We start from the raw sequence: 27,427 nt of genomic DNA on the forward strand, positions 1-27,427 counted from the left end.
CAGTTGGAGTTGGAGGGTGAAACCTTAATTTCCGGGGTTTTTCACCCTATTTAAGGAATCATTAGCCTCCCTTAGTCCCTTACAGCCTTTAAAGAGTGCAGTAAACCCTATTTCGTGTGAAGGCTTCATTATTGTGTGTTTCAAGCTTTGGAAGGAGGATCTTTGTAAGGAGAGCTTGGAGAGAAAATGGCTAAAAGCAAGGAACATGTGGGGATCTGATACCTACCTCATTTGGCATCTTTTGTAAGGTATCAAGTCGTTACCTTGACCTTATTTCATTCTAGATCTCATTTAGTTAAAGATTTGGGCTTTTCTAGCATATTATGAAGTTATTCTGAAGTATGAGCTCAGATCTGAAGTTGTAACTTTAGATCTGAACTCTCTTTGATTTGTAAGTCCATAAAGCTATCAGCTTTGGCAAGTATGAACCCCTCCTTAAGTGTAAAACCCCATTTCAAGTTTGGATTTGGCATTATGAGTCATTAGAGCCTTGCATGCACGTAAAGTTTGCAGCTTTACGTGATAAGCATGCCTTGGGAAGTTGGATCTGCAGTATGTAGCCTTAGCATGGCTTGAAAAGCGTTTGTATGGATGAAGGACCGAAGGGACTCGGAGAGTGGCATGGTCGACTCGACGAGTCGGATGAAGATTGTCGTAGACTCGGCGAGTCAGTAGGGTGACTCGGCGAGTCTGATGAAGATTGCCTTGGGCTCGACGTGTCAGAAGAGTGACTTGGTGAGTTGGCAAGTTATGCAAGGAACTCGTCGAGTAGTTGAGGGTACTTGACAAGTTGAGGTCAACATGGACTGTTGACCTTGGCAGTTGACTTTGACTTTGACCAAGGGTTGACCAGTAGACTTCTGAGGGTATTTTGGTAAATTGGGTATTTATAGCAAAGGACATTGGTGATTATAGGTGTGGGGGTTGGAGTTACATCTGGAGGAGTTTGACTCTATCTTCCAAGCTACTTGCGAGGTGAGTTATTCTCACTATATCAATAGGGTCTAAGGCACCAAGGCCGACCCTTTCTCGGATTGTATACTGGTTTTGTTTGATATGTTTATTGATCTGTTAGATCTGCATCCTGGTAGTTAGAATGGTATTATGTTTAGTGACCGGTTTAGGTCGGTATCCTGGTATATAGGATGATGCTATGTTAGTGATCGGTTAGGTCGGTATCCTGGTTAGGATGTTGCTATGCTATATGATCTGCTAGATCAGTTTGTTTGTCTATGGACTATTATGTAATTATCTGTTATATGTACATATGGTTGTTTGATTGGGTTTGGGTTGAGGCGGGTCCTGATTTGTGCCGTAGGCCAACATACCCAGGGCGGACCGGATCGACTGTAGACCCGGGAGGGCACATAGTCAAGCCGAAGGCCCAGCGAGCGGTCCACATAGGCTGAAGGCCCTAAGAGAGAGATCCAGACATGCCGAGGCTCGGAGAGTGTGCCAGATAGACCGAAGGCCTGATGCGGGCGATCCAGTCAGACTGTAGACTCAGAGAGTGGACCAGGTGGACTGAAGGCCCGGTGCGGGCGGACCAGTCACATTATAGACTCGAGATGCGTGGTTGTTCTGTATTTGTTGATATGATATGATTATGGTTATATGAGGTTGGTATTTTGGGGGTAACTCACTAAGCTTTCGGGCTTACAGTTTCAGTTTATTGTTACAGGTTTAGCGGATGGCCGCGGGTAGTCGAAGGCGTGACCGTACACTTCCTCGATTGATGATTATGATTTCTAGGAACTCTCATTTATAAACTATTCTGAAAGCAAATTGTAACAATTGAATGGTTTCAAATGATTTAAAAAGTTTTAAATTGGCTTGAATTTTATGGGTGTTACAGAGATGCTCTCCTGGATCGGTATGAAATGGGCACTCTTGGTCAATCGATCCAGAATGACCCAAATCGAATCCATGGTCCGTGCGGTCCTGGGAAGCTTTGTGATGAAATCCATAGTAATATTTTCCCATTTCCACATAGGGATATCCAACGGTTGCGTCTTGCAGTGAGGCCTCTGGTGCTCGGCCTTGACCTTCCTATAGGTCAGGCATCTCTCGACATACCAAGCTACATCCCGCTTCATGCAGGGCCACCAATAATCAATACGAAGATCTCTGTACATCTTCGTCGCCCCAGGATCAGATAGGCCTTCGAATATGTGATACTACTCGGTATCCACATCCAAACAAGGAAAAGGAAGTAGAGCGAAACCACACATTCTTAGCCTATGGGATCCTTATTATATATAACCTTGGAAGTATACCCTCTATAGTTGTAGGTATATCAATAAGGATCTTTTTAGTTCTTCACACAAGGTTAGTTATGGATCCTAAAATACCCCTATGGCATTTTAATTTCTTGTCTGGTTCTTATCTTCTGAATATGGTTATGGGATTAGCGTGAATCTTTTAGTGTTCCAAAATACTCCTATAGTATTTTGACTTTATGTTTGGCTCTAGCATTCCTAGTTGGTAAGTTTCAGACCGGTTGCACACCACTTTCACTCCCAAGCACATGTTCATCGTATCTCGAATAAATGTAGTTGATCAGGTTACATTTATTCCAGCTTACGATTACATAACTGCCCAGGTTTGACGGTGATGCTCAACATCCGAAGACTTTTATTCTTGTTGTTCTTGTGATACTTGTGTTCGAGTGTTTAGGTTCTGGATGTTCTTATACTTTGGTAAAATATGGTTATATTTTAAAGTATAATTCATGGTCAGAGTGTTTTATCTCTTTGTATTTATAGGCTGTATATCTTTTATGATTTGATATACTTAGCTCACTATAAACAATGCTCTAATACCAATCTGTCACACCCCATAACCGGAACGGCTGAAACGTTATGGGGTGGATGACTTCATGTCAAGTATCACAACACATGCATTATAGTAATCAAAGTACAACAACCATTGCATTAATAGTAATAGTTTTACATGGTTTATATTACAGTACATAAAAGTAATACAAGTAAGTATAATAAGTACAGCTTGGTACTAAGCTATCTTCATCAACAGCTCCGGGAATGTACTTGTCTAATGCTGACCTGAGAATACAAGTTATTTGAAAAGCGAGTATCAGCATTTTTACAAATGCTGGTGAGTTCATAAGTATTTAGTGTCATTTCATTCAAATAACTTTAATAAAAGTGGTAGTTTTAGAGTATCCATTAAGTTAGAGTCCTTTCCAGAAAATCCTATATTTTCTTTAATAAAAGCAGTCTTCTACCAAGACTGGACGAAGTTATGTGGTAAAAAGTAGTTTTCCCTTAATCGCTATCATTATCAAAATACAGAATTTGATCATTACAGAAAGCAGGAGAAATCAAGGAAAATAACATATGCCTCAGCAGTGAAGACTGCTGACTAAGGCGAGAGGAATCATAGACTCCAGGAGTGTATCGAACTAACGACACGCCTGGATCAGTCTAACAAAAGAGACACAGACCCCAGACGGTACCAAATGAAAGGTACGGCTAGCAAGGTCTAAAAACAGAGGATACAGAACCCAGACAGTATCAAATGAAAGATACAGCTAGTAAGGTCTAAAACAGAGGATACATACCCCAGACAGTATCTAATGAAAGATACAGCTAGCAAGGTCTAAAAACAGAAGATACAAACCCTAGACAATATCTAATGAAAGATACAACTAGCAAGGTCTAAAAACAGAGGATACAAACCCCAGACAGTATCTAATGAAAGATACAGCTAGCAAGGTCTAAAAACAGTGTGACTCTGAGAGTGGGTTTTCAGCATACAGTGTAAAGTACAGTGTGAAATACCGTTACCTTAAGGCCATGAATTATAAGGTAAACCGGGATACTCGTAACCATACTAACCGACACTAGAGTACCTGACGCCCTGCAAGCGTCTATAAACTGTGACATTTGTCACCCCTTGGCTTGGTAAGCCGTGGACTGTAGCTAGCAGTCAGGGTGCGGGGGTGTCAATCCCATATAGATCTATACACACAATGTCCGCTCTCCCTACAGGAGACTCTGGTTACCAACTAGACGACGGAGAAGGCCGTGTCCCGAAGATGCATCCCAAATAGTGGGTAGTGGGTTTCCAATGTAAGTGTTGAACTAAAGGTAGAGACTCATAACCGAACTGACTAGAGTAAACCTATATGTCTATGCTTGTATACATAATATATAACTAATGAATCAAACGACCTTCGGACGGACATCCGATCCCACCAGACCACATCTCAAAGAAGAAAAGGAAATAGGGCGGACAAGACTTCCTAAGTCCTTCAACCATTATTTATATGCATCTATAGAAGCACATACATACATCTAACTACGTTTGAGTGTGTAACAAGTGGAAGCATATCATGAAGTATAACCAAATCGTGTGGAATAACCGAATCGTGAAGTATAAGTGTACAGTGTGGAATAACCGTCTTGTGAAGTATAAGTGTACAATGTGGAATAACCGAATTGTGAAGTATGAGTGTACAGTGTGGTATAACCGAATCGTAACGTAGAAGCATACAGTGTGGAATATTCAAACCGTGAAGTATAAGCGTTACCAAATATAAGTGTATCACAAAGTGGAAGCGACAACAAGTGAAGTAAGAGTGTCCAACAGGCATAAGCGACTACAAGTATAAGTGAAATAGAGGCAATAACAAGTGTAAACGCATCGCAAAGTGAAAGCGTTATCAAGTAGGAGTTTAAACTAGGAGGGAGTATCAAAACATGGAAGAAACCCTTTATACTTGAGAAAATCACAACTTGGTGTTCTTTGGTAAAATAAGTTTGAAAAACTTTAGACATCCTTTGGAAACCTTTCATAAACCAGTTTAAAATGAACTTTGGCAAAACAGTATCAGTAAGAGTTTTTGAACGAGTGAAAACATTTTAGAAAACCTTTTATAGTATCCTACTCGGTAAAACAGTTTACAGTGTGGTAAATCCTTATGCATGCGGATTATCAATCACATGTGATTGGCATTATAACTGGCATGTTTAACTTGTATCCCCCCTATAAAACATGTAAAAACATTTAAAAGGTTCATTCAGGGGTATGAACTCACCTGGTGTAAGTGGATCCGACGAAGGTGTCGGTTGGGTGCTCGGTGTCAAGTAAAGACTTGGACACACTTAGTAACCTATTTAACATATGTTCACATACAATTAGTACATTTAATACTAATTAAATAAGTATAGGCACCCTAAAGAGCGGAAAACACTTTGGTTAAGTGTTTGGGGTGTCCCGGGTAACATTTAAGGGCTTGAATGGCTTAGGAATGGAGTTTACGGCCCTGGGACAACTCCCCATGATTTTACAGCCGTAAACTCATGGTGAGGGTGTTCTAGGATGTTTAAAGGCTCTATCTTGATCGTGGAATTTTGCTAGGTCCAAATCTAAATTGTATGAGTGGATTTAAGGCTTCAAAAGGGACCAAATGGGAGTTTACGGCCCAAACCAAGGGAGTTTACGGCCGTAAGCTCCCAAGGACATCTTTCTTGGGTGTTTTAAGGGCTTAAGTGTTTGAGAATAAATCCTATGTATTTTTCCAAGCCAAATGGGGAGTTTAGGGCACCATTTAACCCCTTTATAGGAGTTTACGGCCCTGGACCCTTTCTTGAGGGGTTTACGGCCGTGAACTCCTTATGGAGTTGTTTTAATTGAGTTTAAGGTCCCTAGCTTGTTGGTGGTTGATTCTAGAATTTAATCCAAGGCCATGGGTGTGTTTAAGGGTATTTTTAACACACAAATATGAGTTTACTCCCCATGAAGAGGAGTTTACGGCCCAAGCATGTTCTTGGGCAGTAAACTCATGTTTACTCTTCAAAAACTCGTTTCAAGGTGTTCTAAGTCCGAATATGTAAGCCTAAAAGTCATATCTAAGCCTTAGGGGCAATTTGGAGGGGTTTTGGGGCTTAAAAACCCCATTAAATGGTGTTCACGGTCCAAGAGTGTTCTTGGGCCGTAAACACCTCATTGTGTCTCTAATTTATGTTTTAAACTCGAAATTGCAGGCTAGATAAGCTATATAACAAGTTAGGATAGTTTACCTACGCGTTTGGGGCTCGAAACGGACGATTTTTGGCTCGGGAAAAAGTTATAGAGAGAGAGTTTAGAGAGAGAGTAAAAAGGTGAAAATGTAGTTTACTCTCCCTTATATAGGGGTTGGAGTTGAAGCTCAATGGAAATCTACGCAATACTGTCGTTAAACGGGGCTTTTGGTCGCACCCGATTTAGTGGTCGCAATAAAATTTAACTTTTTCCAACTTAATATGGAAATGTAATTTACATGCTTTTACTTATCTTATTACGACAAATAACGACATAAGATATAAATAAATAAAACATTTATTTATTTTACGACCTCAAATTAACGGAACTTTTATACAGTGGAATATTCCGTTAACGGTAACGGGGTAATGTAACAGAATAAACTTGGGTTGTCACAGCTCAGGCCCCCAACGAAATGCAACAGTCTTCTTCGTCAGCCGAGTCAAGGGTACGACTATCTTGGAAAAATCCCGGATGAATCTTCGATAGTAGCTGGCTAATCCCAGGAAACTCTGAATCTCAGATGGAGACTTCGGAACTTCCCATCTCATTACGGCCTCCACTTTGGCTGGGTCGAACAATATCCCATTCTAGTTGACCAGGTGCCCCGGAAATTGCACCTCGCGCAACCAGAACTCGCATTTGGAGAACTTGACGTACAAGCTCTCCCACCTCAGGGTATCCAAAACCTCTCGCAGATGCTCCTCATGTTGCTCCTGCGTCTTGGAGTAAACCAAGATGTCATCAATGAAAGCTATCACAGACCGATCCAGCATCGGTCTGCACACGCGGTTCATGAGGTCCATGAACGCGACAGGAGCATTGGTGAGCTCGAAAGGCATTACCACGAACTCATAGTGGCCATAGCGAGTCCAGAAAACAGTCTTTTGTATATCCTCGTCTCTGACCCTCATCTGGTGGTAGCCTGAATGTAAATCAATCTTGGAAAACCAAGATGCCCCCTGTAGCTGGTCAAAGAGATCATCAATCCTCAGGGGTGGGTAATGGTTCTTCACCGTTACCTTGTTCAGCTCCCGGTAATCTATACAGATCTGATGCGACCCGTCCTTCTTCTTGACAAACAGGATATGGGCTCCCCAAGGCAAACTACTCGGCCTGATTAATCCCTTGTCTAACAGCTCCTGCAGCTGCGTAGACAACTCATGCATCTCGAGAGGATCCAACCGATATGGTGCCTTGGCTATCGGAGCCGCACCAGGGACTAGGTCGATCCTGAACTCCACCTGTCGCTCCGTAGGTATCCCAGGCAGCTCCTCTGGGAATACATCTGCATAATCTCGCACCACCAGAACATTGCTCACCATTGCCTTACCCGCCTCTCGGGTATCCATAACATATGCAACATACCCGGTGCAACCCTGCTGTAGATAGTGCCCATCCCTCGTTGCTGAACATAAGGCTGGTCCATGTTGTGGCCTCTCGCCCTGAATCACCAACTCTCCTCCACTCGGGGTCCTGATCCGGACCAACTGCTGCGAATTTGACGTAGATTTGGCGTCGGAATCGGGCTTTAATGATTTTCCGGCGAGTTGATAATGGTGGCGGCGGACGACTGTTCTCGGAATTAAAAGGGTGGGGGTTGGTCGGAATTAGGTGGGGGGACGGTTGGAAGGGAAGCGTCGGTGAAACAAATAGCAGTGAGGCGGTGGTTGACGATTTGCGATTTACCAGCGAGGAAGGGGGGTTGTTGGCGGTAGTCGTCAGCTTGAGAGATAAGGGTGGGGAATGGCGACGCGGTGGCAGGTTTGGCAACGCCGATCGGTGGCGTAATCAGCGGCAGCGGCAACGGAGGGCTAGTCGGAAGTTTGTCGTCGGTGGCTACGTTCTTTGTGGACGGGAGTCAATAGGGGGAAGGGGGCATCCGACGGGTTAAGGGTGAACACACCTCTGTATTAGTTGATCCAGACAATGTTTCCAAGGATACGGGTCATCCCATACGTAGTATTTGGAATCACTCTTTAACTTGGCCTTTTGGTGCTTAGTAAACGTGTGGGGAATTTCTTTCGTAACCAAGTAATTCACAATATCCGCATACCATGGAATAGTGTTTGAAATGTAGAGGAGGTGTTCATCCGGGAATTCATCAAGGATGGGAGAAGAAGAATCACCGATATACAACCGACTTAAGTGATCTGCAACTAGGTTTTCGGCACCACTTTTGTCCTTTATCTCAAGATCGAATTTTTGTAAGAGAAGAATCCACCAAATCAACCGTGGCTTGGCATCTTTCTTGGTCATGAGATATTTCAAGGCGGCATGGTCGGAGTACACAATAACTTTTGTCCTAAGAAGGTATTTTCGGAATTTCTCTAATGCGAATGCAATAGCTAGAAGTTCCTTCTCGGTGGTGGAATAATTGGCTTGAGCATTATCCAAGGTTTTGGAGGCGTAGTAGATAACATGTGAAGCTTTGTCCTCCTTTTGACCTAAAACCGCTCCAATGGCAAAATTGCTTGCATCACACATAATTTCAAAAGGAAGTTTCCAATTTGGAGGTTGGATTATTGGAGCGGATGTGAGCAAGTTTTTGAGTTTGTCAAAGGCTTCTTGGCATGCAACATTGAAGTAAAAATCAACATCCTTTTGGACAAGGAGACACATTGGTCGCGTGATCTTCGAGAAATCTTTGATAAATCTTCTATAGAATCCGACATGGCTCAAGAAAGATCTCACCTCTCTAACACATATTGGGTAAGGAAGGGTTTGGATGACATCAATTCTGGCTTTATCAGCTTCAATTCCCTTTTTGGAGACGATGTGTCCCAAGATGATGCCTTGATTGACTATAAAGTGACACTTCTCAAATTTTAACACCAATTTTGTCTCGATGCACCTTTTCAAAACCTTCTTAAGATTATCCAAGCATTAATCAAATGAATTGCCATATACAGTGAAGTCATCCATGAATACTTCAATTATATTCTCAACATACTATTAACCAGGTAGCAACAAATAAACAAATCTTATAGACCACAAAGCATAACATCATCCTAACTCTCAGGATACTGATCTACCAAGCTACTATAGCATAACATGAACAACATTATATCAATCCAAGGGCCGACATTGGTGCCTTCGACCCGCAAAGTTAGTGAGAAAACTCACCTCACAAGCAGTTGAACCGATGATGATCTAACTCCGGAACTCCGCTTCTGACCCAAATGCCTACAACTACCACGTGACCAATTCCATCAAAATCCCGAAATACCCAAAATGCTCAAAAAACTCAATCTTGGTCAACCATGGTCAAGGTCAGATGTCAAAGGTCAAGGTCAACAGTCCATGTTGACCCAACTCGTTGAGTGCACCCACTAACTCGTCGAGTTCCTTCAATACTCGGAAAGTCGAGAAAACCCCAGCCAAGTCACCGAGTTTTCCCCCTATTTAACACATTCATATGATTCTTCGATTCCAGGGACTCTAAGGCTCAAATCTGAACTCCAAATGTGTCTAAAAGGATAAGGTTTCCAACTTTATCCTTTGGAACCACCCCAAATGCTCAAAGGCTCTTATCCAAGGCTTGAAAACTCAAAGGCTTAACCATTAAACCCAAAACCTTAGAGATCTGAAACCCCACCTTTCCAAAAGATATTCTAACCTCAAAAACATCCCAAAGGTTGATGCTTTATAGACATGCATCTCCAATGCATGTCTTGAAGCCAAAACGGGCCAAAAAGAGGAAATATGCACAAAAATCCATGCATGACATGAAAGCTTGACGAAAAGCCAGATCTAACCCACTATGAGGCCATCTTGCCTTGGAGATTCATAAAGTTGCATACTTATTGAAGTCCATCGATGCAACAACCAAGAATAAGGAGGATAAATGGGCAAAAATCAAGATCTAGCTACATACATAGATAAAAATCGAATCTTAAATACTTACAACAGTCCACAAGAATGCCAAACTGAAGACTAAAGGCTTTGCTTGCTAGTTCCTTTCCTTCTTCTCACAATCTTCTCCTTCTTTTGCTCCAAAATGCCACACTAACTCACAATATGAGAGGAAATGAAGATTAGAGCTTACAAGGTCGATATTAGGTTTTGGAGGCTGATAAAAGATCAGCCTTAAAGACTTAAGGAGGTTATATAGGGTGGAAACCCTAAATTTTAGGGTTTCTCATCCAGCCGCCAACTCATCGAGTTTTCCCTTACCAAATCGTCGAGTTGGTCCAAAAATATGCGCGACCAAAAACTTTCCAACACGTCGAGTTGAGGCAATCAACTCGATGAGTTCCAAGGGGAAACTTGCCTCTTAAGGAATAAATTTCATACCTGGAAATCGGGATGTTACACTCTTGAACCCTCCACTCATAATCAGGGTCTTAAGGATCCAATATGGTGCAATGCCATACTTGTAGTTTAATTTTCTTTTACAAAACCAAACCTGTAAACTTGTACCGCCCACACCCAACACACTCATCGGTCGTAAATGGGAATTTAGAGTCAAACGAAAACCTGATGGCTCTATTGACAAATATAAAGCCTGCCTTGTTGCCAAAGGCTTTTTTCAATAATATGGCAAGGATTAATTTGACACCTTCAGCCCTGTCACAAAACCTATAACCATTCATACCCTCCTTTCCATTACTGTATCTAAAAATTGGCCATTAAGACAACTTGATGTCAACAATGCCTTTTTGCAAGGTACCCTTCATGAAGAAATTTTTATGACTCAACCTCCTGGCTATGCTCATCCAGAATTTCTCAATCACATTTTCAAATTAAATAAATCCAACTATGGCCTCAAACAAGCTCCTGGAGCATGGTACAATGAGTTGTCTTCCTTTCTTATGCAATTCGAATTGACCAAATTTTTAGTTGATGCTTCCTTGTTCATCTACAACCATCATAAGATCACCTGCTACTTCCTAGTCTATGTTGATGACATTGTCCTTACTGAAGTGATTCCAAGTTTCTCACTCACTTTATCACAACCTTGAGCAACAAATTCTCACTAAAAGATCTTCGCATGGTTCATCATTTCCTTGGTGTGGAAGTCATTCCCACTCTTTCCAATCTTTTCCTATCTCAACATTGGCACATACAAGACTTTTTAAACTAGTTTCACATTGAGGATGCCAAAGATGTCTCCACCCCTCTCAGTACCTTAGATCCCTTATTTTTCATTGACTTCACACCAACCGTTGATGCTAGTCCATATCGTAAAGTTGTTGGGTCTCTTCAATATTTGGCTTTCACACAACCTGATATCTCCTTTACCAGAAACAAATTATCCGAATTCATGAACACTCCGTGCCAATCTTATTGGCAAGCTATCAAGCATATCGTCCGATATCTAAAAGGTACCATCTATTATGGTTTGTTTCTCAATCGCAACTCTCTTCCCACTCTCTCAACATTCTCGAATTCCAATTGGGGTGGCATTCATGATGCAAGTTGGTCTGCTACAATTTACATTCTATAGTTGGGGTCCAATATAGTCTCTTGGAACAAGGTAGAAAACAATTTCTCACTCATCCACCCATAGCTGAATACAATGCATTAGCCAATGCGTCAACATAACTGATTTGGTTAAAGAATCTACTACATGAACTTGGAATAGCTGTCAAAACTACTCCAACTTTATTTTGTGACAATACAGGGGGTACTTATGTTTCTGCCAATTCAATCTATCATTCTGTAACGCCCAGTTCCTGGTACGTATTTGTTTTGATTAAAGGTTCTTTTTGGAAGAGCTACTCGGCGAGTTGTAGCCCTAACTCGCCGAGTAGATGTCGAGATGGGTGCGGGTTTTAAGTGATCTACTCGGCGGGTCCACGCCTGGACTCGGCGAGTAGGCCAATCAGGAGGAGACCCAAATCCTTAGGGTTTGCACCCTATTTAAATGTCCTTATAGCCCCATCTCAGCCTCTATCATCCTCAGAGCGTTCCTTGTCGAAACCCTAGCCTCCATTTGTAAGTTTGAGTGATTTGTTGCCTTGTGAAGGATTTTTGGGGCACATTGGAGCTTAGAAGGAGAAAAGAAGAGTTTGAAGAGTGCAAGAGAGGGAGTAGACCCGAAATCTACTTTGGGAGAAGCTTCCATTCAGGTAGCAAAGTCTCTACCTTGATCTTTAGTTCATTAGATCCCATTTTGTCCTAATTTGGTGGTTTTCAACCCCTAAAACACCAAACTCCATGTGTTGTGCTTAATAATCCGAAAGGACTTCAGATCTAGACTTTATGGACGTGTTAGAAGCATAAAGTTGTTGTGGTTGAAGTGATTAAGGACCCCCATGGAGTGCATGGCCTCTTAAAGAGCTTGGAATTGCATTTTGAGCTTATAGGGCCATGCATGCACATAAAGTTTGCAACTTTACGTGTTAAGCATGCCCTAGGATCATAGATCTGTGGTTTTGAAGAGTTGCATGTCTCAGATTTGGCTCATATGGGAAATGGGTCAAGGGACTCGGCGAGTCCCAAGGTGGAACTCGGCGAGTTCTATGAAGATAGTCCTAAACTCGGCGAGTTGGATGAACAACTCGGCGAGTCCTATGAAGATTGACTGGAGCTCTCCGAGTTGTTCTTCAAACTCGGCGAGTCATATGAACTTTCACAGAACAAGAGGGGTTTAAGCGTTGAAGGTTCAACCCTTCGTACCTGCACGCGGAATTAACCGTGTAACGTAGTCCCAAAACCCCAAACCCTCGTATGGGGTGTTCTGGTGTGGATTGGAAGCGAGTAGGGGATCCGCTCGAGGAACTCAGCGAGTTGCTCGTGGACTCGGCGAGTCGGGACTCGAGTCGGCCCCATAGTCCCGAGTGGTGAGTCAAGGGTGACTCAGTGAGTGGGGAGAGGGACTTGGCGAGTAGGACCGGATTAGTAAGGGATGGACTCGGCGAGTTGCTCGCTGACTCGGCGAGTCCAGTCAACTGGAAGTTAACTTTGACTTAGATTTCGACTTGGTCACGGGTAAAAGGGTCATTTTACCCTAAGCACATCTAGCAGTGTTTGATTGATCGTTTTGTGGGAATTATAGTCGGAGGACGTCCGGAGCAGCAGCAGCAGCAACAGTAGACAGTCAGTTCCCGATCAGATCAACAGCTACTTTGAGGTGAGTTACCTTCCAGTAGCGGTGGGTCTAAGGCCACAATGTCGGCCCACCAATAGGAGACGTATGATAGATGATTGTCTCTGTGATATCATCTAGGTTTGCTACTACCTGATATGTTAAATGCTAGCATGATATGTTATATGTGACAGTAGTAGAGTTCGGTTGTTAGGACCGGAGGGTAGTCAGACACCCCAGATACGTCTGACAGTATGTGATGTTATGTTTATATGCTAGCATGATCTGTTATATGAGTTAGAGGTAGTAGGAGGGGAGCAGTCCCCGAGTTCGGTTGTTAGGACCGAAGGGTAGTTTAGACACACCAGATATGTCTGATAATATGTTATGTTATGATATGTGATAGTAGTAGTAGTAGGGGGTGAAATAGTCTCCGAGGTTCGGTCGTTAGGACCGAAGGGTAGTCAGCACCCCAGAACGGTTTGACATGGGTAGTCAGTAGTGGTGAATCTAGGATTCAAACTCATATGTGTCCCACTTAAACGAAATGATAAAATAAATTGGTCAAAAAATTTGGTTATCGGGTCGATTTGTTAATAATATCATCTTAACCAAATATATTATTAACTTTAATAAGAAAGATCAAAATAAATTTAAAAAATACTCACAAATGTCTTACAATTGTTCACGACGTGTTGACATATTTTTAAAAAAATCTATTAGTACATCGTTGCTAATACCATCTAACACATCTTTCTCAATATATGACACTAGACAATCATTCATAAATTGATCACTCATCTTATTACGCAAATCATTCTTTATCAACTTCATCGCAGAAAATGCACGTTCCACTGTGGATGTTGCAACAGGCAATATCAATGCTAATTTTAGTAGAAGATATACCATTGGATATATTGTATGCTTGTTTGTTTCAACCATCATCTTTGCCAAGTTTCCAATTCCCTTCAAGTTATTAAACCTTGCATCTCCACGTACATCCACAATATAATTTTGAAGACTTGCTCTAAGTGCTCCAATGTTACGTTCTGGGAACTCGTTAGAATAAAACATAGCCATCTTGAGTAGTTCATCCACATTAAACGCTTAAAAAGACTTACTTGGACACAAAGAAGCCATAGAAACAAGTAATGATGTGTTTACTTCATTAAATCGATTGTTAAGCTCTTGAGATTGCATATCTATGGCCGCAATAAATACATCAATCTTATAGTGATGTAAGTAGTTAATCTGTGAATTAATTAGAAAAATGTGTTAATGATTAATTTAGAAACTTGAAAAAATAAACAACTTTATAGTTTCTAACCTGTGAACCTTTGCGACGACTTGTTCCATTGTAATATGGATCTTCCATATTCAAAATATCAATTTCACATTTTTCGCAGAACAAAGTAACATCATTTGAAAGTAGTTCCCATCCTTCATTTCTCATTTGTATGAGTCTGGCCTTAGAGGATCTCACTTGATGCATCACATTTACAATATTTTGGTCTTTTTTTTTGCAACGTTATGTTTAAATCATTTGTAATCCCTAAGATATCAACCATCAAGTGTAGGAAAAAAATAAAATCAAACGTTTTTAATGACCTCAAGAGACGACGTGCTTCCCCTCTATGATCTTGACAGTAACCATTAACTTTAATGTCTTCAAGTACTTCACAAATTGAAGAATACGTTCTCTTGATATTTAAGAGTGAACCAAAATGAGAACCCCAACGAGTATCACAAGGTCGTTTGATACCGACTTCTTGATTCAAACCTGTACCACTTTGAATTTCACCTAAAATTAACATAAAAAATAAACTAGCAAAAAAACATAAACACCATAAAATAAAAAGAAGATAGAATAAAAGAAACTTGCAGCCAATGCTTCCACCACTTTTGTTGTTTGTTTCTCTCTTAAGTTGTCTCGACGTTTATAGGAAGAACCAAGCATGTTTAACAAACGAGAAATCAAATCAAAAAAGTCATTGATGTCAGGATGATTCTTTGCAACAAACACAAGTGCTAACTGTAACTGATGAGCAAAACAATGAATATAATGTGCAGATTTCACTTCTTTCATAATTAGTGTCTTCAATCCATTAAATGCACCGTTCATGTTACTAGCTCCATCATAACCTTGTCCTCGAATTCTATGTGGACTTAATCCACATTCTGTCAAAAAAGAATAAATAGTCGCCTTTAGACACAAAGCCGAAGTATCACTGACATGTTTTATGCCAATAAACCTCTCTACAACAACTCCTTGACTATTTACGAACCGCAAAACCAATGCCATTTGCTCTTTACAAGACACATCACGTGATTCGTCTACTAGAATTGCAAAGAGCTCATCTCAAATATCTTTCACAATAGCCTTAATAGTTTCCTTAGCTGCAGCATGTACAATGTCCTTTTGAATTGAACTACATGTCATTTGTGAATTCTTTGGAGCATTCTTCAACACAACACTGCCCACTTTATCATTTCGATCAGCATAAAATTGAAGAAGTTCAAGAAAGTTACCTCTATTATTCGAGTCCTCACTTTCATCATGACCCCGAAAAGGTAACGCTTGTCGCACTAAGAATCTAGCACAATCTATAGAAGCATTTAATCTAATGCGTTGGTTGGTCTTCATCAAATCAGTTTGCTTGTCAAAAGCAGTAGCTATGGATTGTCTTTGGTTCATCAGATTTTGACACTTTTGGATTGCCATATTATGTGGGCTTCCATCATTGTGAAGATCTAGATTTGTTCTCTTGTTCCAAGTTTTAAATCCATTTTTTACAAAATGATCTGATCCACCTTTGTTTTTTATCTCGGATTTAAATAGATAACAACATAAACAAAATGCGGCTTCTAGTTTAATACTATACTCTAGCCAGTTTTTATGATCATCAAACCAAGAGGAACTAAATCTACGAAGTTTACCTACAATCTCTCTTTGTTGGAAAGAATGAGCACGAGGTTGATAAGGTCCTTTTTGCAAGTAGGCTCTTCTAATCTCATCTCATTGATTTACATGATACACTTCCATACTTGGCCTTTCTCCGGGGTCCGCGGGAAGTGTATTTAAATCAACTCTCGTGTACTTTGAAGAAGGTGCTCGTTCATCGTTTGGTCGTGGAATATCATGATCATGAGATAAAGAGCTTGCCTCACCTTTTCTTTTAAAAAACTTTAGCATTATGCCTAAATAAATCATCAAAACAGATTATGTATAAAATAAAAAACAAATTATATATGAAACAAAATGAAATTTATATGACTATAATAGAAATAAATCGTCAAAATAAATTGTATGTAAATCAAAATAGAATCACGAAAGGTAAACTAGGTTCTAATAGAGTAATTGTTTATTATTTATTATACCAACTTCCAAGACTCTAGTCTCTAGTGCCTGACATATATCATCACAAAAGTAATTGTACTATTGTAGGTGTAGAGTATGACTTTTCTAGTTTTATAGACTTTGACTTTTCATACACTTCATATACATAACACTCGTTGGATGCTTTTACACCACACCAAATAGCTAAATTCAATATACCAGAGTTCTAAAAAAAAAAAGAAACAATTTTACCTAAAAAGTAAATCAAGTGCAAGAGAAGCCCTTTCAAGTTTCAACTGAAGACGGAGATGATAAGAAATGCAAACGGATGCAGCAATTGATAAATCAGAGATGCAGAACCAGAAGTCAAGAACGTTGAAACAAGAGTCCAACAACGGTTCAAGGCAGATTGCGGTCGCCGGAGATCGTAAAGGGCCACAACTGTGCTCGTCGGCGAGACTAAATAATTGCTTCCGGCCGACAGGAATTCAATGTTGAGAAGACGAAGGGTTTGGCAGCGGATCTAGAAAAATCGTAATTTGTTTTTTAGGTTTTTAGTTTTCCTTGATTCCTTCGGTAATTTTCTACCAAAAATAATATTATATTTAAAAGATTTTGTTATTATATTTTTGAAAAATATTTTGTTTGTTTAACTCCTAAATTTATGCTTCTGATTTTTTTGTAAGCATTAATAATTTAGAATCGATTGTCAAAATGTAAACATTCAATTTATTATTATTATCTCTTTTGTGTTATTACATCCATATTACATCCAAAGGGTGTCTATTTTATTTTTCCAACAGGTGTCCTCTAAAATTTATGATATATCTTGTAAATAAAATTTCAAATTTAGGGGTGTCCATGGACACCCTTTGTATGAAGGTAAATTCGTCCCTGGTAGTCAGCATCCCAGAATGGCTTGACACGGGTAGACGACACCCCAGAATGGCCGCACGGGTAGTCGGCACCACAGAATGGCCGTACCGGGTAGTCAGGCACCCCAGAATAGCCTGGCAGTATGTATGTTATGTGTTTGTACGGTATGTGGTACGAAGGGGGAACTCACTAAGCTTTGTGCTTACGTCTTTCAGTTGTTGTTTCAGGTACCTCTTCAGCTAGGGGAAAGGAGCCGACACGTAGCGGCATATCACACACACTCTTGTTTTTCGCACTATGGATTTCCGGGATGTACTCTGAATTATTACTATGATATTACCGGTTTTCAGACATGGATTATTGTTATGAATGTTTTGTAATGATGTTTCTACATATTAATCTAAATAAAAAATGAAATTTTTAACCGGTATTTTTGGGATGTTACAAGTTGGTATCAGAGCCCTGGTTTGAGGGATTCGGACACACCTTCGGGGGTGTCTGAACTCAAATCAAGGGATTAAAAGATTTTGCAAAAAGAAAATGTTTTTCTAAAAAATTTAGAAAAGAGTTTTGAGAAAGAACGAAGTGTGTGATGTGCGCGACCGGCCGAGCTCAAGTAAGTATTCCCCAAAGTACACATACAAGTTTATGTTATGTTTATCAGATTTTGTGGAACAGCATGCTAGAATAGGACTAAAGATCTAAGAGTGATGCCTTATGTGCCTGCTTTATATGTTTCAGTTGTATGAGAATTGCATGCTAGTATTGAGTAGACAGTAAGTAGGATAACCTGATTAGGTTATGCCTGATAGTATGAACTTAGCATTGTATGCTAGTACAGTTCCTGTAGACAGATAGAGTTGATTGAGATGGTTACCCTTGTCTGAATACTGCTTGCTCCGTGCTTTGTGGGACTCTGAATAATAGGAGTTAGCCATTAGGTGAATACGTCACGTCACATGTGATCAGGGTTGAATAATCTTAGAGCGCTGGATTTGATCCTATTGCGCAGCTCTTGTTTGAGTCCAACCGTGGTAGGGACGAGTCTGTTACTCAAAGGATTATCTGAGCCTCATCACATGTGATGGTATTCAGGTAATGGCTAATTGGCATTACAAGGAGGCCTGCAGCAGCTGAGGACTGGGTAGAGTAGAGTCAGAGATTTCCCTAGGGCAAGCCTAGGATGAGTATAGCAGTGAACAACAATAGTGAAAGGGGTCCGGTGGAGTCAAGGCAGTCTTTGAAGAAGGTACGAATAGATGTGGAAAGTAGTATGGGCCCGTACTACTGAAAGCAGAGGATCCGTACCCGAACTAAGGAAGGTTGAGATAAGACCGGGGAACTTGTAGTAGTTGTGATCCCTCAAGAAGTAGCAGAATCACTAACAATTGTTAATTATGTATTTCAGAATGGTGGTACTTCGATCGAGGCCGATAGATGGCGGTTCATGAGAGGGGTCGGGTTCGGGATCAGGTTCCGAGCCGGTAGATGAGAGACTACGCGAGTTCATCGCGTCAGAGATCACCAGGGGTATCCTTGAGTCGACTCCCATCATCTTCGGGTCGATCAAGGAAGGGATAGTTGAGCTGATGGAGGATCGCCTCAGGGCATTCAGGAGCGACATGGCATCTGGCCAGTCGGGATCTCGCACGCTATCCTTTAAGGACTTCAGGGGCAGTGGTGCGTCGGATTTCCACGGGGTGAAAGACCCCATTGCTGCCAGGCGATGGATTGCAGACATCGAGTCTGCACAGTTGACTAGCTTCTGCCCCGAGGGGTCGAAGGTGAGGTATGCAGCAGGGTGTTTATGAGACCGAGCTCGAGATTGGTGGGAGTCAGTGGGTGACTCGTTGGGAGCCTCAACGGTCGAGGCTATGACCTGGTCGGACTTTGTGACCAGATTCAGGGCGGAGTTTGCGCCGGCTGTCGAGCTTCAGCAGCTGGCCAAGGAGTTTTTGGATATGAGACAGACGACAGAGACTGTGGCGGAGATCACCGCCAAGTTCCGGGAGAGGGAACTGTTGGTGCCTCAGTACGCGGGTGATGAGGACATGAGGAGGACCCGCTATCATGACATGCTCCGAGCTGACATTCGGGAGCACGTTAGTTTTTCAGCTTGCCCCACCTTGGACTCTATGATTGCCAGGTCGAGGGAGAGGGAGATAGATTTGGAGTATATCCGGAAACGGAAGTCAGAGGAGGGATAGGCGGGAGGAGCTTCGGGGAAGAAGCCCAAGGGATCAGATGGTAGGCCGAAAGGCCAGTCAGGACCGGGCCGCTGCAGGAAATGCCGCAGGCCTCATGAGGGGGCGTGTAGACTTGGATCGTCAGACTGCTATAAGTGCAGCAAGACGGGGCATTTTAGCAGGGATTATACTGCCCCTGCACCTGTGTTACAGACATCGGAGTTGTTGTGTTTCCACTGCAGCCAGAGGGGCCACAAGAAGGACAACTGTCCCCAGTTGACAGCCACAACGCCAGTGAAGGCGCCAGCACCGGCGACCCTGCAGATTACTGATGGCCGGTAGGGCAAGGCAGAGGATCCAGTGGTGAGGAGTCGGACATTTCAGCTGACTACCGAGGAGGCACGCGCCGCACCCGATGTGGTGACGGGTATGATTCTTTCCCTCTATTTTATTTTTATGATGTTCTGATATTGACATGTGCTCTGTGTGTAAATGTATGCATTAGGATCGTTCCATGTGAACGGCATCCCAGTTCAGGTGTTGTTCGACTCGGGTGCCTCCCGATCATTTGTTTCCCTTGCGCTTAGCAAGAAGTTTCCTGAGTCTTCGGGCGTGTTAGATTGCCCATTAGAGGTAGAAATTGCTGATGATCGATTGGCGCGAGCATCGATTGTGTTTCAGGATTGCGTATTGTGTTTGTTTGAGGAGCGTTACCTGGTAGACTTGGTTCCCATTCTATTGAGTGGGAACAAGGTGATTATAGGCATGGATTGGTTGAGCCCTAATGGGGGCGGTGATAGATTGCGCGCAACAGCTAGTGCGAGTCAGGACCCCAGGTGGGGGAGAGTTAGTGATTCATGGCGAGAGGCCACAGTGTGGACCCACAATCTGTTCAGCAACGAGGGCTAGACGATACCTTCAGCAGGGATGCGCAGGTTATGTCGCGTACGTGATGGATACCCGGGAGGCGGGTAAGGCGACGGTGAGCGAGGTTCCGGTGGTGCGAGACTTCGCAGATGTTTTTCCAGAGGAGCTTCCTGGGATACCTCCGGAGCGACAGGTGGAGTTCAGGATTGACCTCGTTCCTGGTGCGGCTCCAATAGCCAAGGCACCGTATCGGTTGGCTCCTCCTGAGATGCAGGAGTTGTCTACACAGCTGCAGGAGCTGTTAGACAAGGGATTCATTCGACCGAGCAGTTCACCCTGGGGAGCCCCGATTCTGTTCGTGAGAAAGAAGGACGGGTCGCACCGGATGTGTATAGATTACCGGGAGCTAAACAAGGTAACGGTGAAGAACCGTTACCCACTCCTGAGGATTGATGATCTCTTTGACCAACTTCAGGGAGTATCTTGATTCTCCAAGATCGATTTGCGTTCGGGTTATCATCAGATGAGGGTCAGAGAGGAGGATGCACAGAAGACCGTGTTTCGGACGTGCTATGGCCATTATGAGTTCGTGGTGATGCTGTTTGGGCTTACCAATGCTCCTGCCGCGTTCATGGACCTCATGAACCGCGTATGCAGACTGATGTTGGATCGATGTGTGATAGTTTTCATTGACGACATCTTGGTTTATTCCAAGACACAAGAGGAGCATGAGGAGCATCTGAGAGAGGTTTTGGAGACCCTGAGGAGGGAGAGCTTGTATGCCAAGTTCTCAAAGTGTGAGTTTTGGTTGCGCGAGGTGTAATTTCTCAGACACCTTGTCAACCAGAACGGGATTTTAGTCGACCCGGCTAAGGTCGAGGCCGTGATGAGATGGGAGGTTCCTAAGTCTCCATCCGAGATTCGGATCTTCCTGGGATTAGCAGGCTACTATCGGAGATTCATTCAGGATTTCTCCAAGATAGTCGTACCCCTGACGCGGATGACGAAGAAAGTCGTAGTCTTTCGGTGGGGACCCGAGCAGCAGGCTGCGTTTGAGACACTGAGACGGAGATTGTACGAGGCGCCAATCTTAGCCCTGCCAAAGGGCGTAGAGGATTTTATGGTTTACTATGACGCGTCCATTTCAGGTTTGGACGCGGTACTGATGTAGAGGGGGCATGTCATTGCCTACGCTTCGAGACAACTCAAGCCTCACGAGGCGAACTACCCGACGCATGATTTGGAGTTGGGGGCGGTGGTTTTTGCCCTCAAGATTTGGCGGCATTACCTCTACGGGGTTCGATGTACCATCTACACGGACCACAAGAGTTTGAGGTACCTCATGGATCAGCCGAATCTGAACATGAGGCAGCGTCGGTGGTTGGACGTGGTGAAGGATTATGATTGCGAGATCCTCTACCACCCGGGGAAGGCCAACGTGGTGGCCGATGCGCTTAGCCACAAGGCGGCGCCGATCAAGGATATTTGCATGAGGATGACCGTAGTGACTCCCCTGTTGGAGCAAATTCGGGAGGCTCAACAGGAGGCTATCAAGGAGGAGCATCGGAAGAGCGAGCGTGTGGTGGGTCAGGTTTCCTCCTTCGATTATGATAGCCGAGGACTATTGACACTACACCGTAGGGTGTGGGTGCCGTATCACGGAGGCGTGCGCCAGATCTTGATGGAAGAGGCGCATAAATCCCGATTCTCTATTCATCCAGGGGCGACGAAGATGTATAGGGATCTTCGTCTAGATTATTGGTGGCCCTGCATGAAGCGGGATGTGGCTTGGTACGTCGAGCGGTGCTTGACCTGCAGGAAGGTCAAGGCCGAACATCAGAGACCGCATGGCAAGATGCAGCCGTTGGACATCCCGTTGTGGAAATGGGAAGATATCACGATGGATTTTATCACAAAGCTTCCCAGGACTGCGCGTGGAGTAGATCCGATTTGGGTCATCGTGGATCGATTGACCAAGAGTGCTCATTTTATTCCGATTCAGGAGAGCATATCGGCCGAGAAATTGGCCGACATCTATATTAGGGAGATTGTGGCGTGACACGGGGTGCCGGTATCGGTTATCTCGGACAGGGATGTGCGTTTTACTTCCAGGTTTTGGAAGAGGTTTCATGACGAGTTGGGCACTCGTTAGCATTTTAGCACCGCCTTTCACCCGCAGACAGATGGTCAGAGCGAGCGGACCATCCAAACTCTGGAGGTTATGTTGCGGGCGTGTGTGCTAGACTTCGGTGGTAGCTGGGATACCTATCTTCCCTTGGCTGAGTTTTCATATAACAACAGCTACCATGCGAGTATTGACCGCCCTCCTTTCGAGATGCTCTATGAGAGAAAGTGCAGGACCCCGATTTGTTGGGGCGAGGTCGGTCAGCGCGTCATCAGGAGCACCGAAGTGGTGCTCAAGACGACAGAGTTGATCCAGCAGGTTCGTAGCAGGCTGCAGACTGCGCAGAGTTGGCAGAAGAGTTACGCCGACAGAAGGCATTCAAACTTGGAGTTTCAGGTGGGTGACATGGTCCTCCTGAAGGTATCACCCTGGAAGGGTGTCATTAGGTTCCGGAAGAGGGGCAAGTTGGGCCCCAGGTTCATTGGTCCTTTTAGGGTTTTGGCCCGGGTGGGTCGGGTCGCCTATAGGTTGGATCTTCCAGCAGAGCTTAGCCAGATCCACAACACTTTTCATGTTTCTCAGTTGAGAAAGTGTTTGGTGGACGAGTCGACAGTTGTACCCTTGGAGGATATTCAGGTCGATAGCAACCTGAATTATATCGAGAGACCAGTTGTGATCATAGATCGAAAGACGAGGACCTTGAGGAACAAGGTGGTTCAGTTAGTGAAGGTGCAATGGCAGCACCGGAGGGGTTCAGAGTGGACATAGGAGGCGGAGGAGGAGATGAGGGAGCACTACCCAGAGTTGTTTCTGGAGTCAGCAGACTTCGAGGACGAAGTCTAAGATAAGTGGGGGAGATTTGTAACGCCCAGTTCCTAGTACGTATTTGTTTTGATTAAAGGTTCTTTTTGGAAGAGCTACTCGGCGAGTTGTAGCCCTAACTCGCCGAGTAGATGTCGAGATGGGTGCGGGTTTTAAGTGATATACTCGACGAGTCCACGCCTGGACTCGGCAAGTAGGCCAATCAGGAGGAGACCCAAATCCTTAGGGTTTGCACCCTATTTAAATGTCCTTATAGCCCCATCTCAGCCTCTATCATCCTCAGAGCGTTCCTTGTCGAAACCCTAGCCTCCATTTGTAAGTTTGAGTGATTTGTTGCCTTGTGAAGGATTTTTGGGGCACATTGGAGCTTAGAAGGAGAAAAGAAGAGTTTGAAGAGTGCAAGAAAGGGAGTAGATCCGAAATCTACTTTGGGAGGAGCTTCCATTCAGTTAGTAAAGTCTCTACCTTGATCTTTAGTTCATTAGATCCCATTTTGTCCCAATTTGGTGGTTTTCAAGCCCTAAAACACCAAACTCCATGTGTTGTGCTTAATAATTCGAAAGGAATTCAGATCTAGACTTTATGGACGTGTTAGAAACATAAAGTTGCTGTGGTTGAAGTGATTGAGGACCCCCATGGAGTGCATGACCTCTTAAAGAGCTTGAAATTGCATTTTGAGCTTATAGGGCCATGCATGCACGTAAAGTTTGCAACTTTACGTGTTAAGCATGCCCTAGGATCATAGATCTGTGGTTTTGATGAGTTGCATGTCTCAGATTTGGCTCATATGGGAAATGGGTCAAGGGACTCGGCGAGTCCCAAGGTGGAACTCGGCGAGTTCTATGAAGATAGTCCTAAACTCGGCGAGTTGGATGAACAACTCGGCGAGTCCTATGAAGATTGACTGGAGCTCTCCGAGTTGTTCTTCAAACTCGGCGAGTCATATGAACTTTCACAGAACAAGAGGGGTTTAAGCGTTGAAGGTTCAACCCTTCGTACCTGCACGCGGAATTAACCGTGTAACGTAGTCCCAAAACCCCAAACCCTCGTATGGGGTGTTCTGGTGTGGATTGGAAGCGAGTAGGGGATCCGCTCGAGGAACTCGGCGAGTTGCTCGCGGACTCGGCCAGTCGGGACTCGAGTCGGCCCCATAGTCCCGAGTGGTGAGTCAAGGGTGACTCAGTGAGTGGGGAGAGGGACTTGGCGAGTAGGACCAGATTAGTAAGGGAAGGACTCGACGAGTTGCTTGCTGACTCGGCGAGTTGCTCGCTGACTCGGCGAGTCCAGTCAACTGGAAGTTGACTTTGACTTAGATTTCGACTTGGTCAAGGGTAAAAGGGTCATTTTACCCTAAGCACATCTAGCAGTGTTTGATTGATCGTTTTGTGGGAATTATAGCCGGAGGACGTCCGGAGCAGCAGCAGCAGCAACAGTAGACAGTCAGTTCCCGATCAGATCAGCAGCTACTTTGAGGTGAGTTACCTTCCAGTAGCGGTGGGTCTAAGGCCACAATGTCAGCCCACCAGTAGGAAACGTATGATAGATGATTGTCTCTGTGATATCATCTAGGTTTGCTACTACCTGATATGTTAAATGCTAGCATGATATGTTATATGTGACAGTAGTAGAGTTCGGTTGTTAGGACCGAAGGGTAGTCAGACACCCCAGATACGTCTGACAATATGTGATGTTATGTTTATATGCTAGCATGATCTGTTATATGAGTTAGAGGTAGTAGGAGGGGAGCAGTCCCCGAGTTCGGTTGTTAGGACCGAAGGGTAGTTCAGACACCCCAGATATGTCTGATAATATGTTATGTTATGATATGTGATAGTAGTAGTAGTAGTAGGGGTGAAATAGTCCCCGAGGTTCGGTCGTTAGGACCGAAGGGTAGTCAGCACCCCATAACGGCTTGACATGGGTAGTCAGCACCCCAGAATGGCTTGACACGGGTAGACGGCACCCCAGAATGGCCGCACGGGTAGTCGACACCCCAGAATGGTCGTACCGGGTAGTCAGGCACCCCATAATAGCTTGGCAGTATGTATGTTATGTGTTTGTATGGTATGTGGTACGAAGGGGGAACTCACTAAGCTTTGTGATTACGTCTTTCAGTTGTTGTTTCAGGTACCTCTTCAGCTAGGGGAAAGGAGTCGGCACGATAGCGGCATATCACACACGCTCTTGTTTTCCGCACTATGGATTTCTGGGATGTACTCTGAATTATTACTATGATATTACTGGTTTTCAGACATGGATTATTGTTATAAATGTTTTGTAATGATGTTTCTACGTATTAATCTAAATAAAAAATGAAATTTTTAACCGGTATTTTTGGGATGTTACACATTCACACATGAAACATGTTACCCTTGACTATCATTTTGTCTGTGAACAAGTTTCAGGTGGTTTTTTTTGAGTGTCCTTCACATTAATTCTCATGATCAACTTGCCGATATGCTCACCAAACCTCTGTCTTGAGCTCCTTTCCTGCGAAATAGATCCAAGATTGGTGTATCTGACGGATCCTCCATCTTGCGGGGGCGTATTAAGGAAAATAGATCATCTAGATCCATTGGGTCAACATAACTGGATTATAGTCGTATTGTAAATACACAGTCAAAGTATTGCTGCATATGTAGAATAGTTTGTTAGAGTTTCAGTTATCTCTCTTGTAAATGTGATATCATCTAATTGTGTAATTAGCCATTTAAAGGCACATATTTTACTGAATACAATTAAGCATTCCAATCATATATTTATAACCCTTATAGGGTGTTGGTCAAGTAAGCTCCAAAATAGTTTGTTAGAGTTTCTGTTATCTCTCTTGTCAATGTAGAATAGCTGGTTAGAGTTTTTATTATCTCTCCAGTAAATGTAATATCATCTAACTGTATAATTAGCCTATTTAAAGGTACGTATTTTACTGAATACAATTAAGCATTCCAATCATATATCTGTAACCGTTATAGGGTGTTGGATCAAGTAGAGCTATTTTATCTCATAACCTTTTCATTTACCTGCCGATTACAAGCTTTGATATAGAGTTTTTTTTTTTTTTTTTTTTCATAATTTTAGTTGTATTTTATTCCATTATCTCATTAATTACAAATTAAAAAGTGTTGGAAGAGTAATAAATAAGCTTTATGAAAAAACTTCATTATAATGGAGACATTAAACTTTAAAGTTTTTGGTTTGTTGAGTTGTTATGTGTGTACTAATAAGGAAAAAGGTAGGTCCTACGACCTATCTAAAATTTCAATTTCATTTATAATATATATACCACAAAAATTAGGAACTATCTTATAAAAATAGGACATACTTTAAGTGTGTTTTTTAAAAAAAAAAGTCTTAAAAAATCATTTAAAAAAAAAGTTACAAGGCACAATTGCGCTTTTAAATATATAAAGTTAAATATGATATATAGTTTTTTCAGTTATATTTCATTTGGTTTTTTAAAAATTTTAATCGGCAGTACTTGATCGGTTTTATCGGTTATATTTTATTAAATCGTACACAACCTATTTTGGTTAATCTCCTTTGATTGTTATGTATAATTGATTCAACCATTTTCGAGAAACAAGAGGGATTGAGTTTGTAAGTTTTTTTTGAACCGACAAATTTACTCCCAAATACCACCTATGTCTTTTAATGAGATTTGAACCCACGACCTCTTATTTAAAAGTGTCATTCTTGACAGCTAGGCCAAAGTATTGAGTTTTTAAGTTAGCATTTACTTTTAAAGCGGTGGTTTTTAGTTATTTATAGAAGAAAAGTATGATAAAGGGTACAACAAAAGAAGTAGGATAAAAGCTCAAACCAAAAGACATATGGGCCATATGGTTGTAGGTATGCTCCTTTCTTGGGCTAACGTAAATCCGACCCGTAAAGGTGAGAAAGAAAAAAAAAGGTGTCTTAATAGACAAATGCTCATTTCTTAAACGTAACCTATTAAGACATGTTATATGTATTGTTTTTTTTTTAAAAAAAAAATGCTGTTATATGTCTGTATAGAATAAGTCATGCCTCCATTTTATTAAGTAGAAAAGAACTATGATTCTAATTGTTCAATATTTGATAATCACATGAGAAAATCTCAACTATTAAACCAATTCGACACCGACATCACGTATATG

At 42.6% G+C, this 27,427-nt stretch overlaps 1 protein-coding gene across 1 annotated transcript; it reads right to left on the reverse strand.

Moving 5' to 3' along the window:
* Positions 1-14,617: 14,617 nt before the first annotated feature.
* On the reverse strand, positions 14,618-15,380 carry LOC128127356 (uncharacterized). The gene is made up of 3 exons (XM_052765826.1): positions 14,957-15,380; positions 14,687-14,879; positions 14,618-14,630 (listed from the first exon to the last, which is right to left on the reverse strand). The coding sequence occupies exons 1-3, from the start codon at positions 15,378-15,380 to the stop codon at positions 14,618-14,620; spliced, it is 630 nt and encodes a 209-aa protein (XP_052621786.1).
* Positions 15,381-27,427: the final 12,047 nt, after the last annotated feature.

The sequence above is a fragment of the Lactuca sativa genome, chromosome 1, assembly GCF_002870075.4.
Source record: "Lactuca sativa cultivar Salinas chromosome 1, Lsat_Salinas_v11, whole genome shotgun sequence".
In the NCBI taxonomy this organism is placed as follows: domain Eukaryota; kingdom Viridiplantae; phylum Streptophyta; class Magnoliopsida; order Asterales; family Asteraceae; genus Lactuca; species Lactuca sativa.

Coding starts and splice junctions, on each gene's coding strand:
- LOC128127356 (XM_052765826.1), bottom strand. CDS start 15,380: ATGGCATTGGTTTTGCGGTTCGTAAATAGTCAAGGAGTTGTTGTAGAG. Junction 14,880..14,956: donor GGTGGAAGCATTGGCTGCAA/GTTTCTTTTATT, acceptor TGTTAATTTTAG/GTGAAATTCAAAGTGGTACA.